The 13,600-nt window shown below is 41.8% G+C and overlaps 1 protein-coding gene across 8 annotated transcripts in view; it reads right to left on the bottom strand.

The window, feature by feature from the left end:
* Positions 1–3,179: 3,179 nt before the first annotated feature.
* The window catches only part of mpp7a (MAGUK p55 scaffold protein 7a), a 155,609-nt gene continuing 145,188 nt past the window's right edge, over positions 3,180–13,600 (bottom strand). For 6 of the 8 annotated variants that reach the window (XM_086151601.1, XM_086151604.1, XM_086151602.1 and 3 more), the window contains 2 exons: positions 7,020–7,066; positions 3,180–5,568 (listed from right to left, as the gene is read on the bottom strand). In XM_086151601.1, coding sequence (XP_086007727.1) covers positions 5,394–5,568; positions 7,020–7,066 — 222 coding nt within the window. In that variant the 3' untranslated portion in view covers positions 3,180–5,393. Of the gene's footprint in view, positions 7,067–13,600 lie in introns of all 8 variants that reach the window. The other 2 variants (XM_086151600.1, XM_086151597.1) reach the window with 2 other exon arrangements.

Consider the following 13,600-nt stretch of genomic DNA (forward strand, 5'->3'; position numbering starts at 1 on the left):
AACCTGTATAGGTTATTCTCACCCTTCTTACTATCCAACCGAGCATACACGTCATTGTACACCCTTTGTTTTGCCTTTGCTACCTCTATCCTTACCTTATGCTGTATCTCCCTGTACTCCTGTCTGTTCTCTTCAGTCCTCTCAGTATCCCACTTCTTCTTTGCTAACCGCTTTATCTGTATACACTCCTGCACTTCCTCATTCCACCACCAAGTCTCCTTATCTACTTTCCTTCCAGATGACACACCAAGTGCTCTTCTACCTGTCTACCTGATAACACTAGCTGTAGTTGACCAATCATCTGGAAGCTTACCTTGACCGTTTCTCAATTCCTCCCTGAAAACCATGCAACACTCCTCCCTTTTCAGCTTCCACCACTTTGTCCTCTGATTTGCCTTTGTCCTCTTCATCTTCCTTGTCACCAAAGTCATCCTACAAGCCACGATCCTATGCTGTCTGGCTAAACTCTCTCCTTCAACTACTTTGCAGTCACTGATCTCTTTCAGGTTACCTCGTCTATACAAGATGTAGTCTACCGGCGTGCTCCTACCTCTGCTCTTATGAGTTACCCTGTTTTTTCTGGAAAAAGGTGTTCACTACAGCCATTTCCATCCTTTTTGCAAAATCTACCACCATGTCCCACTGCATTCCTATCTTGGATACCAAATCTGCCCATCACGTCATCCGCCCCTCTATTGCCTTCACCAACATGTCCATTGAAGTCTGCACCAATTACCACTCTCTCATTTCTGGGACTATTCTGGAGCACTTCATCTAACTCATTCCAGAACTTCTCCTTCTCTTCAGATTCACATCCCACCTGCGGGGCATAGCCACTAACAACAGTGAGCATCACACCTTCAATTTCCAGTTTCAGACTCATGAGTCTATCTGACATTCTTTTCACCTCTAGGTCGTTCCTAACAAACTCCTCCTTCAAAATAACTCCTACTCCATTTCTCTTCTTGTCAGTACCATAATAGTACAACTTAAAGCCTACTATCTTTCCAGCTGGTCTCCTGGACACACAGTATACCCACTTTCCTTCTCTGCATCATGTCGACCAACTCTCTACTTTTTCCTGTCATAGTCCCAATATTCAAAGTCCCTACTCTCAGTCCCAGGTTCTTTCCTTTCCCCAGCTCTCCCTGCTTCCGAATGCGCATACCTCCTCTTCTTCTTGTTCTCATTCTTCAACCCACAGTAGCCCAATTTCCATTAGTACCCTGTAGGTCATCAGTACTATTTGCGGTCGTTGTTAACCCAGTCCACGACCGATCTGGTGTGATATGGCTATGGTTGACTGGCATGTTTGGTTTTGGCAAGAGTTTTACGCTGGATGCCCTTCCTGACGCAACCCTCTGCATTTCTGCATTTCTGCATTATTCAATGCATAGATACACATACCAAATACTGGTAAGAGTTACCGGTACGTATGGCACTGCATTGTGAATGCACTAACTTGTTTCAGGATTGAACGGAGTTGTCAGGACGTTGGTTTGTATTCTATTAATAAGGTTTGACAGACTTATCTGACTGTTTTGTTGACATTCCCTTTAGCGCAGCTCTATTTAGTGGATGCATGGTACAACCCCAGCTACTACTGTAGCTCTAGTCTATGCCCCTTATAATGCGGTGCACCTTGTATATGATTTATTTATTTATTTATTTATTTTCAAAATAGGCCATTCATTGAAGGTGTGCCTTATAATCCGGTGCCCCTTATGGTGTGGAAAATATGGTAGTTGGAAGTTATTGGCCTTTGCTCATATGCTACTTCACATCAGAGAAGTGACTTTCCACTTTCCTAGCAGCAACTTTTGCGGCCATGGGTTGGACTGCCAAGGTCCCCACCTTTGGCCGCCGCCCAGATCACATCGCACTTGATCCCCTTTGCCCCTTCTAGTGGTGTCGAGCCCATGGAAGTGGAGGCTCATGTTGTCTCTTCAGGCAGAGTACATGGGTATAAATCACCCACCAGTCACTTGTACTTGAACCCCTTCCGCAGGCCTGGCTTCAGAGGGGTGCTTTAGAAGGGCACTTGTTTAATTAAGCTGTCATGCATTAGCTTTTTTCCAGCAGGCTGCCTCCTTATGTTGGGCTCACACCTAAAGATTTTCACAGTCACTGACTAAAAAATGAGTCAGAAGGACATTTTAGTTTTACTGGAGTCATGGCGGGCTCCCATCATCTCAATCAGTAAGTATAGGGTGATAATCTGAGTTTACGAAAATATCAAATGTGTGAGATATGATCACAAGTTTTTCAGTCTTTATGGTGACTTAATACAATTAACAGTCAATTGATGAAATATTACAAAACTGGAAACAGGGAACCTGGAACCAATCACCAGAGCAGTATTGGTGGCAGAGATGGTATTTGTTGGCGATATGGATGAATGGGAATAGTGAAGGATGTCCGAATCAATATGGACTTTCCAGAAAGAGTTGTGGATGGGTGAGCTGTGGGCAGAGCGGCCCACCTTGTATGATATCACGTCTGAATTGAAAAGGAAAAGTGATGGACTAAAATAGCAGACTCTGCAAATACCTGTGAAAACATTGCATGGTGATGTAAAAAAAGTGCTGAAAGAACCAAGTTGTTGTCTTGTAAATAGTGACCCTGTAAGATTTACTGTCTTTGTAAAATCTCATTTTGAAACTCAACTGTGACTAAAAACAATAAAAACTGGTCTTTAATTGTGAGCAGGGGTGAGATGAGTTTTCAATGGGTCTTTTCCAAATCTTTTCAAAGTCATCTGATGTATGAGTAGCTGTATACTGTTCTTTGGATCCAACAAGTAAACAAAATGACCTTTAGCCATTCACATGCCACCTACTATCATGTCAAGGTGGCGCAAATAAGAAAACTGTTTCCTGCAATGATATCTTAAGTTTGAAAGAGCCGTTAATTGAAATTTTAAAGACCTGTCTCAAATTTTATTCATGCTTTAGGGGGTCAATCAGAGATCCAGAGATGCAAATGGTAGAAATTCCTGCAAAGGGTAGAAATTCCTTACTGATATTTTCTTTATGTTTTTCAAATGGGTTACCTTTTGCATCTATGTGAGAAAAACAGAATGGTATTAATTGGCAAAATGTCAATTAGATCTGCCCAACTTTGTAGTCCATGGGATGAATCATAAACCATGGAAAGAACCAAAAACACCACAGTGGAAATTCAAGTTTGGGTCAATTTATTTAATAGAAAATGTATAAAGTATGGAAATTCATGCTGCCTGCCTTATAAACATTTCAGCAGATTTTTTTTCCGGTTAAGGTTATACATCAGGCTATAAAAAGATGCCGGACGAGTTTAAAAACAAGAAATATGGAAAAATAATACATTAAAAAAGAAACCTAAAAAGTTAATGCGTCCTGGAAGGCTAATACATTATCACTTTCATTAATGAGCTGAAAGCAAAACAACACATATTTCCCTTTAGTAAATCCAGAGATACAGCCAGTATGCAAGAGTTTCAAAATTGAAATATAATTTCTATAGCAGTCAGTGCTTAACAAAATTATCAGAGTAACAGTCAAAGTGTAAAAAACAAAACCCAAAATCATATATGTATATAGACACATCTATACATATATATATATATAATTCTAATCTATGTATAATATATGTATAATTTTAAAGAATGTGGTCCAGACCTGCTTGTAAAGTATCATGCGAAAACTCTGTTATTTGGTGCTATAAAAATCAAATTTTTACTATATATATATGTGTGTGTGCATATATACATACACAAATATACATATATATATATATATATATATATATATACACATACACACACACACACATTTATACACATACACATATGTATACATATAGATACTTGTGTGTGTATATACCTATATATGAATGCGCATATAAATATACTGACACGGGTAACTATGTTAGTATACACATGTATGTACTGTACTGTACAATGCAGCCTCAGGGGTGCACTTTTGTGTGTCAGAGTGCCTGGATAAATGCAGAGGACTGAGCCAAATAGGAAATCCAGTGTAAGACTTGTGCCAAAACTAAATATGCAAATCAACTTTATAATTTCCATAATGGATCAGTCGAGGACCAGGTTTACGACTGCCATTGTTGCTGATAACCTACAGGGTAACAGTGGAAAATTGGGCTATTGTGGGCAAAGAAGAAGAAAAAGCCTTGTTCAGAAGAGAAGAGAGAAAAAGGAAGAGAATGGGACTGAGGGTTTTGACTTTGAATATTTCAATGATTTCAAGAAAAGCAGGAAGGAAGGTGGATAAACTGTGTGTCCAGGAGACCAGGTGGAAAAGTTGCAAGGCTAGAAGCTTCAGAGTAGGTTATAAGCTTTCCTATTATGGTACTGAAAGGAAGAGAAATTGACAAGGTGTCATCTTGGAGGAGACAGTTGTTAGGAATGTTCTGGAAGTGGAAAGAGTGTCAAGATAGACTCATGAGTCTGAATCCCAAATTTGATGTTGTGATACTCAATATTGTAAGTGCCTTTGCCCCACAGGTGGGATGTGAGTTAAAAATGCTGATGGGAAAAATGCTGGAGTGAGTTAGATGAAGTGATGAGGAATATGCCCAAAGTTGAGAAAGTGCAAATTGGTGCACACTTCAGTGGCGAAGCGGTGTAGGTAAGAGACGTGATGTGGAGGTTATGGGCATATGAACACAAAGGAAAAGATGGTTGTAGACTTTGCGAAAAGGATTACAATTGCTGTAGTAAATCTTTTTTTCCAGATGAGGCAGGGACATTGGATAACTTATGAGCATGAAGGTGGGAACACACAGGTAGACTTCATCTTGTATAGATGATGTAACCTGAAGGAAATCAGTAACTGCAAAGTAGTGGTAGGTGAGAGTGTAGCCAGACAGCAAAGGATGGTGGTTTGTGGAATAACTCCAGTGACAAGGAAGTCATGAGGACAAATGCAGAGCAGAGGAAGAAGTGGTGGAAGCTGAAAAGGGAGGGATGCCGCATGGTTTTCTGGGAGGAGTTGAGAATGGCTATGCGGGGTCAGAGGGAGCTTCCAGATGAGATTCCAAATAGAATTTCCATCTGGAATTCCAGGTATGAGATGAAAACTAGACAGTAGAGCTAAAGTGACAATTTGTGAGCAAGCATGTTTTTTTGCCTAGGAAAAGCAATACAGATGCAATATTTGCTTTCAGGATGCTGGCAGAGAAGTAGAGAAGGTCAGAGGGAGCTGCACTGTGCTTTTGTAGATCTAGAAAAAACGTATGAAAGAGTGCTGAGAGAGGAACTATGCAATTCCAGACTTCTTAATACAGTACCTGAGGAGTATGTTAGACTGGCACGGGACATGCATGCGAACTGTGACAGTGTTTAGGTGTGCTATGGGTGTGACAGAGAAGTTAAAAGTGGATGTACGACTTCATCGGGGACCAGCTCTGAGCCCCTTCTTGCTTACAATGGTGAAGGACCAGCTGACAGATGAAGTTAGACACTCCAGAGAATCTCCATGGATCACGATGTTTGCAGATGACATTGGGATCTTTGGTGAGAGCAAGGAGAGGGTGGAAGAAAATCTAGAGATGGGGAGGTGTGCCCTGGAAAGGAGGGAGACAAAGGTTAGCTCCAGTAAGACAGAACACGTGTGTGAATGAGAGGGACCCAAGTACTACTCTCATAAAGAAGGTGGAGAATCTTAAGTACTTAGGGTCAACACCTTAGAGAGTGGAAAAGATGTGAAGAAACACATTCAAGCAGGTTGGAATGGGTGGTGAAAAGTACAAGAATGAAAGGAAAATTGTACTTGACGGTGGGACAAGCGATGCTGTATGATTTAGAGACAGTTTCATCGATGAAAGGACAGGAAGCAGAGCTAGTGGGATCGGAGATGAAAATTTTGTGCCTATCTTTGGGGGTGACAACGTTGGATAGGATCTGGAGTAAGTCCACCAGGGACAGCAGGTATTTTGGACCTAAGGACAGAGCAGCCAGACTGAGGTGGTTTTGTCATGAGGGATAATGAATATATTTGGAACTGCCAGGCAGGAGGCCAAGAGGAAGACCAAAGAGAAGATTTATAAATGTAGTGAAAAAGGACATGAGGTTAATTCTTGTGAAAGGATGCAGAGAATAGGGTTAGATGGAAGAAGTTGATTAACTGTGGCGGCCCTTGAAGGGAGCACCCATATAAATGAGAAGCTGCACATCTAAGCATATGTATGTATGTTTGTGAAACACCAAATCTTTGAGAGTATTACCGTACACCTAAATTTCAAATACCTCTATAGCTTAATATGTTCCTAAAATCATTACTTTAATCTGGTGAAAGTTTGCTAAAGTTTGCTCGAAGACATTTTGCCTTTCATCCCAGAGGCTTTTTATGGTCAAAATTAACCATGACCTGGATGACTGAGAACCTTCACAGACAAGGCAAATATTCCCTTTCCCTTCGTTACCCTTCCCCTGTATTCTTTTAGAGACATGTGCATGTTAATTGTTCACAAAAAGAGTTAAGTCTGTTTCTTTGCTAATGAATTATTTAATATAATAAACTTTCTGGTTGCCAGGGTTCCTGATGTGCTAGCAGAGCTCCAGGGTTTTCCAAATTGTGGATTGGGAAGAAAAAGATGGTCCAGCTTAAGACCAGGCTAAGAACCACATTAAAGTATATACGCAGCAAACACAGCAAGCTTCTTCCAAGAACATTATTGTAATTGGTCAGACCCAAGATTCCATATTAGGACAACTGGAGACTAATTTGAATCCCATTGAAAAGAGAAACACATTGTTAGCTTTGTACAGCTCAGATATGGCTTGTTATGATCCCACTCTCCTGACATCAGCCAAAGCAAAGAGGGGAAAAATGCAAATTTTTTCCCTCTTTGCCTCTTTTCTTTTCTCCTTCAGTCTTTGTTAGCCTCAAGAATGAGTCCAGCTAACTGGAACCCAGTGAGTCTCCATCTCAACTTTCTTTAACACCAAGAGCAACTCTTTGAATGCCACTGAGAGGTCGTCATTTACTATGACTTTGTCGAACAGATGACCGTACTGAGTCTCCATCATCTGAGCAGTTCCCATCATCTCGTGAAAGTCCTCCTGAAAAAATGAAAACATTAATAGTAGAACAAGACTGCAGGGTACAGTTGAAACATGCAGATTCACAATAAGACAAATAAGACAAGTGAAGTTGTAATGAGAAAGGCTGACAACAGTAAATGGAAAGGAAAATAATTTTACATAGCATTGAAATAAATGTTCTTAAACAAATAAACAATGTGATGCATGGTACACCAATTATAATTTTAAGAGTTCGGTGCCCACACATATACTGTAGCACAGTTTGTCCAATAATATATCCCCGAAAGAGAACCTTACATAAAGGACTTTTCATATTTGTTTAAACTGAATATACATGGTTATACACAAATCTATAAAGGAAAAATTATATATATTCAGAAAGACAAAAGGACGAAATGAAAGGCAGAAATGTAAAATATTTGTACGCCATACATTATGCTTTGCATGTGTTACGATTGGCTTCCAGGAGGACAGACACAGGTTCGTAGATACGCATGTGGTTTAATAAGTTGTGGGATCGGGATGTCATACACACACCAGGGAGAAGACTACACAGACTTCTCCTAGCAACGAGATCAGACAATGTCTGCAACTTTGGGTCCACCCTATATACTCTTGCCTAATTAGTGGCATTGTTTCCTGGTGAGGCGTGTTCACCAGGTGCAGGGGATAACTGCCTTGATTGCTGTGCCACCTGCCTGGGGATCCGATGAGTCGTGACAGCGTGGAAATGGGAGATCAGGAAGCATAAACATCTTTTCAACCAATAAAAGAGCAGCAAAAGACAAGCACAGATGAAGGTATTAATATTTGGCATTACTAGGTCGACCCTTAACCTCGAATGATCTTTATCTGTATAGATATTAGAACCAAAAATAAAACCATATGCTTATAAATCCTGAACTCATTTAACAGAAAACAAAGATGTAATTAAGAACTTTGGACAGTACAAAACTTACAAAAAAGAAGCACACAAATAAACCAAACCACAAACTACTACTCTTTGATTTTAACAGATTCAAACCTTAACATTATCATATTTGTTTCTATGAGCATGGAAAACTATGGTGTCCACAGATATGACAGAATTTAGCATGAAAATGTAAATAACAGTAAATTACACGTAACACATGTAGTGAGGCAAATAAAGACAACCCAAATGGCTAGAACGTTTTGGGAAGAGGTAGCCAAACATTACGCTCAGAGGACAATGTCTGTCAGAATAGACGGTCACTACTTCATGGCAAATCCAAAAACGCCAAAAGGTGTGTGCAGATCAAGAAAAGTGAGAGGAAAAAAAATTAATCCCAGCATTGCACACATTGTTACAGTGACTTGATCTTCTCATTAAACACCATGTAACTACCACCAACATCATTAATCACTGTCTGCCATAGTCACCGGGTTGCTCCTATGTTGTTGCCTGTAAGATTCCTCAAATGTTTAGCGTTTTTGATGTGTTTCACAGTGGGTGGGGCATATGCAGACTTCCCTGAATGTCTGTGCCTGAGTTTCAAAGGAATTATCGAATGTTATGACCAGACTCCGGCACACTCACCTCAACCCCCTCTGTCCAACCCACTCAAAAAACTTTGTTTTCCCCTCTACCACTCACCTTATCTCCCTCCCCTCTCTACCTTTCAGCCACACCTTCTTCACACCATCTGTTCCCACCGGCCTCCCTCGTCATCACCGTGGAGGATGTGAGAAGAGTTCAGTTGTCTTCAGCCAGGAAAGGCTGCAGGCGCTAATGGCCTTGTCACTAGAGGCTCAAAGGATGTGCTACTCAGCTGTGGTGTTTTTTGACATACTGTATATTCAGCCTAAGCATGATGGTTTTCCATTGCTTGTGGAAAACCTCACGCTTGGTCCCTATGCCTAGGAAAAAACACCCAAACACACAGAGTGATTACAGACCAGTGGCCTTGACATCATATGCCATGAAGTCACTGGAGCATCTCCTCCTGAGGCACCTTCGCTCCCTTGCAAACCAGCATTGGACCCCCACAATTTGTATACCAGCCTCATATTAGAGTGGAAGACATCATCATCTTCCTGCTGCACAGGGTTTACACTCATCTCAAGGAGGCAGGCAGCACTATGAGAATAATGTTCTTTGACTTTTCCAATACTTTTAACACCATTAGACCAACTAACGCAGGAGTAAGCTACTGACATGTTGGTGGATGCTCGACTAGTGGCCTGGATTACTGACTACATTCCAGGCCACCCACAGTATGTGAGGCTACGAAAGATCATGTCGGACACAATCATGAGCAGCACGGGGGCACCACAGAGGACAGTCCTGGCTCCCTTCCTGGTTACACTCTACATCTCTGACTTAAGCTTCTGCTCACAGTCCTGCCACCTGAAGAAGTTCTCAGATGACTATGCCATTGTGGCCTGTATCAGTGGAATCAGCTGTATCCAACTTAAGTAAAGATCAGCAGACCACACATTAATGTTTGATTTGTGAGAAGATAATGCAAAATTTGGGTTAAAGCTCAAAAACAAACAAAGGAGTGTCTTGCTCAAACCACTTTGACAGGCTAGGAGGACTTTTAGCTCTGCCTCTTTTTCTTTTTGTCATTGTCCATACATCATCGCTGGTCTTACCACTGTCTTGTACACCTTTCTTTTCATTTTGGCCAATAGTTTTCTATCACATAGTACCCCTGACACTTTTCTCCACCCATCCCAACCTGCATGAACCCGTCTCTTCGCCTCCTTTCCACGCTCTCCGTTGGTCTGGACTGTTGACCCCAAGTACCTGAAATCCTCCAACATCTTGACCTCCACTCCCTTTAGCCTCACTGTTCCACCCGGGTTCCTTTCATTCACACACATATACTCTGTCTTGCTGTGACTTTCATTCCTCTCTTTTTCAGCGCATACACACTCTCTAGATTTTCCTCTATCTGTTGTCTGCTCTCACTATAGATCACAATGTCATCTGAAAACATCATGGTCCATGGGGATTCCTGTCTAACCTCATCTGTCAGCCTGTCCATCCCTACTGCAAACAAAGAGGGGCTCAGAGATGATCCCTGATGGAGTCCCACCTCCACCTTGAACTTCTGCTACCTCTACAGCACATCGCACCACTGTCTCATAGCTAGCATACATGCCTGCACCAGTCTTACATACTTCTCTGCCACTCCAGATTTCCCCATACAATACCAGAGCTCCTCTCTTGACACCCTGTCATATTCTTTTTCTCAGTCTATGAAAACACAATGCAGCTCCCTTTGACCTTCTCTGTACTTCTATTTGCATTCTCAAAGCAAATACTGCATATGTAGAACTCTTTCTATGCATGAAGCCATACTGCTATTCAAAAATGCTGACTTCTGCTCGCAGTCTAGTTTCCACTACTCTTCCCCATAACTTCATTGTATGGCACATCAACTTTATCCATTTATAGTTGCCACAATTCTGCACATCCCCATTATTCTTAAAAATGGGTACCATCACACGTCATCTCCATTCCTCAGGGATCCCCTCACTCTCAAAGATCCTGTTGAATAAACTTGTCAGAAACTCTACCGCTGCCTCTCCTAGACACTTCCACACCTCCACAGGCATATCATCAGGACCAACTGCTTTTCCACTCTTCCTCCTCTTCAATGACTTCCTCGCTTCACTATTAGTTATCGCTGATACTTTGTGGTCTACAATAGTCAGCTCATCTGCCCTTGCCTCTCTTTCATTTTCCACATTCATCAGCTCTTCAAAGTACTCTTTCCATCGTCCCATCACTCTGGTAGCATCTGTCAACACATTTCCCTCTCTATCCTTAATCATCCAGACCTGTTGTACATCTTTCCATCTTTATCTGTCTGTTTTGCCAACCTGTATAGATCATTCTCTCCCTCCTTACTATCCAACCAAGCATACAAGTCATCATACGCCCTTTGTTTAGCCTTTGCTACCTCTATCTTTACCTTATGCTGTATGTCCCTGTACTCCTGTCTGTTCTCTTCAATCCTCTCCGTGCCCCACTTTTTCTTTGCTAACCGCTTTCTCTGTATACTGTATACTCCTGCACCTCATCATTCCACCATCAAGCCTCCTTATCTACTGACCTTCCAGATGACACACCAAGTACCGAATTTTCCACACTATAAGGCGCGACTAAAAGCCTTTAATTTTCTAAAAAACAAACAGTATAATCCAACATTATAATCCGATGCGCCTTATATATGGACCAATATTGATTAATTATGACTACTGTAGTCGGGGGCAGTAAACGGTAAAGGGGAATTCCAGTGCAACACACTTATACACACACAAGCGTGTGAATAAGTCTTCTTCTTCTTCTTTCGGCTTTTCCCGTCAGGTGTCGCCACAGCAAGTCAACTTTCTCCATCTAACCCTATTCTCTGTATCCTCTTCTCTCACACACCAACTACCCTCATATCTTCTCTCACTACATCCATAAATCTTTTCTTTGGTCTTCCTGGAGACCTCTTGCCTGGCAGCTCCAATTCCAGCATCCGTCTACCAATATATTCTCTGCTGTCTTTTAGTCATTGTAACAGTTTCTAGTCCCTACATCATCGCTGGTCTCACCACTGTCTTGTACACCTTTCCTTTTATTCTGGCTGATAGTCTTCCATCACATAGTACCCCTGACACTTTTCTCCACCCATTCCAACGTGCTTGAACCCGTCTCTTCACCTCTTTTCCACACTCTCCGTTGCTCTGGACTGTTGACCCTAAGTACCTGAAATTCTACAGCTTCTTGATCTCCACTCCCTGTAGCCTCACCGTTCCACCCGAGTTCCTCTCATTCACACACATATATTCTGTCTTGCTGTGACTAACTTTCATTCCTCTCCTTTCCAGAGCATACCTCCACCTCTCTAGATTTTCCTCTACCTGTTGTCTGCTCTCACTACAGATCACGTCATCTGTAAACATCATGGTCCATGGGGATTCCTGTCTAACCTCATCTGTCAGCCTATCAATCACCATTGCGAACAAGAAGGGGCTCAGAGCTGATCCCTGATGGAGTCCCACCTCCACCTTGAACTTCTCTGTTACCCCTACAGCACACCGTACCAGTGTCTCACAGCTAGCATACATGTCCTGCACCAGTTTAACATACTTCTCTGCCACTCCAGACTTCCTCATACAATACCAGAGCTCCTCTCTTGGCACCCTGTCATATGCTTTTTCTTGGTCTACAAAAACACAATGCTACACAAGCGTGTGTATAAGTATGATCCGAAAATGGTACCTTTCAAGAGACATGCTTACGACACAGAGTTCAAACTCAAGGCGATCAGTCATGCAGTAGAACACGGGAATAGAGCAGCAGTGAGAGAATTCAAAATTAATGAATCAATGGTGCGGAAGTGGAGGAAGCAACAAGATGACCTGCGCCAAGTAAAGCGTCTCTACAGTAACTATTTGAATGAAACCAACAGCACTAGATAGCTACATGAACTTCAATGAATTAAGAGGCGATCCTCCTTGGTGATTTCATTTTATGAAAAGCTTTGAACTGTGACAAATGAAGTTGGAAAAATATTGTTTTCAACGAAAGTGCTGCAAATACTGGTAAGAGCTACCGGTACATACGGTACCTTATTGTGAATGCACAAACTTGTTTTGTGGAGTGAACAGAGTTGTCAGAACATTGGTTTGTATTCTATTAATGAAGTTTGACTAACTTACTTACCTAACTGTTTTGTTGACATTCCCTTTAGTGCAGCTTCATCTAGTGGATGCATAACGCAACCCCAGACACGACAATAGTTTCTATTCTATGCGACTTATAATGCGGTGCGCCTTATATATGACATCTTTTTAAGACAGGACATTCATTGACAGTGCGCCTTAGAATCCAATGCGCCTTATAGTGCGGAAAATACGGCACTCTCCCACCTGCTTCCCAGATAGCACTAGCTGTTGTTATCAAATCATCTTGAAGCTCTCCCTGACCACCCAGCGCCTTTCTCAACTCTTCCCTGAAAACCATACAACACTCCTCCCTTTTCAGCTTCCACTACTTTGTCCTCTGCTCTACCTTTGTCCTCTTCCTCTTCCTTGTCACCAGAGTCATCCTACAAACCACTATCCTATGCTGTCTGGTTACACTCTCACCTACAACTACTTTGCAGTCACTGATCTCTTTCAGGTTACCTTGTCTATTAAAGATGTAGTCTACCTGCCTGCTCCTACCTCCACACTTATAAGTTACCCTATGTTCCTGTCTTTTCTGGAAAAAAGTGTTCACTACAGCCATTTCCATCCTTTTTGCAAAATCTACCACCATCTGTCCCTCCGCATTCCTATCCTGGATACCAAATCTGCCCATCACGTCTTCATCCCCTCTATTGCCTTCACCAACATGTTCATTGAAGTCTTCACCAATTACCACTCTGTCATTTCTGGGACTATTCTGGAGCACTTCATCTAACTCATTCCAGAACTTCTCCTTCTCTTCAGATTCACACCCCACCTGCGGGGCATAGCCACTAACAACATTGAGCATCACATCTTCAATTTCCAGTTTCAGACTCGTAAGTCTATCTGACATTCTTT

Source organism: Fistularia commersonii, chromosome 8 (assembly GCF_037954325.1).
Source record: "Fistularia commersonii isolate RoL2024-O1a breed Wild chromosome 8, RoL_Fcom_v1.0, whole genome shotgun sequence".
Taxonomy (NCBI): domain Eukaryota; kingdom Metazoa; phylum Chordata; class Actinopteri; order Syngnathiformes; family Fistulariidae; genus Fistularia; species Fistularia commersonii.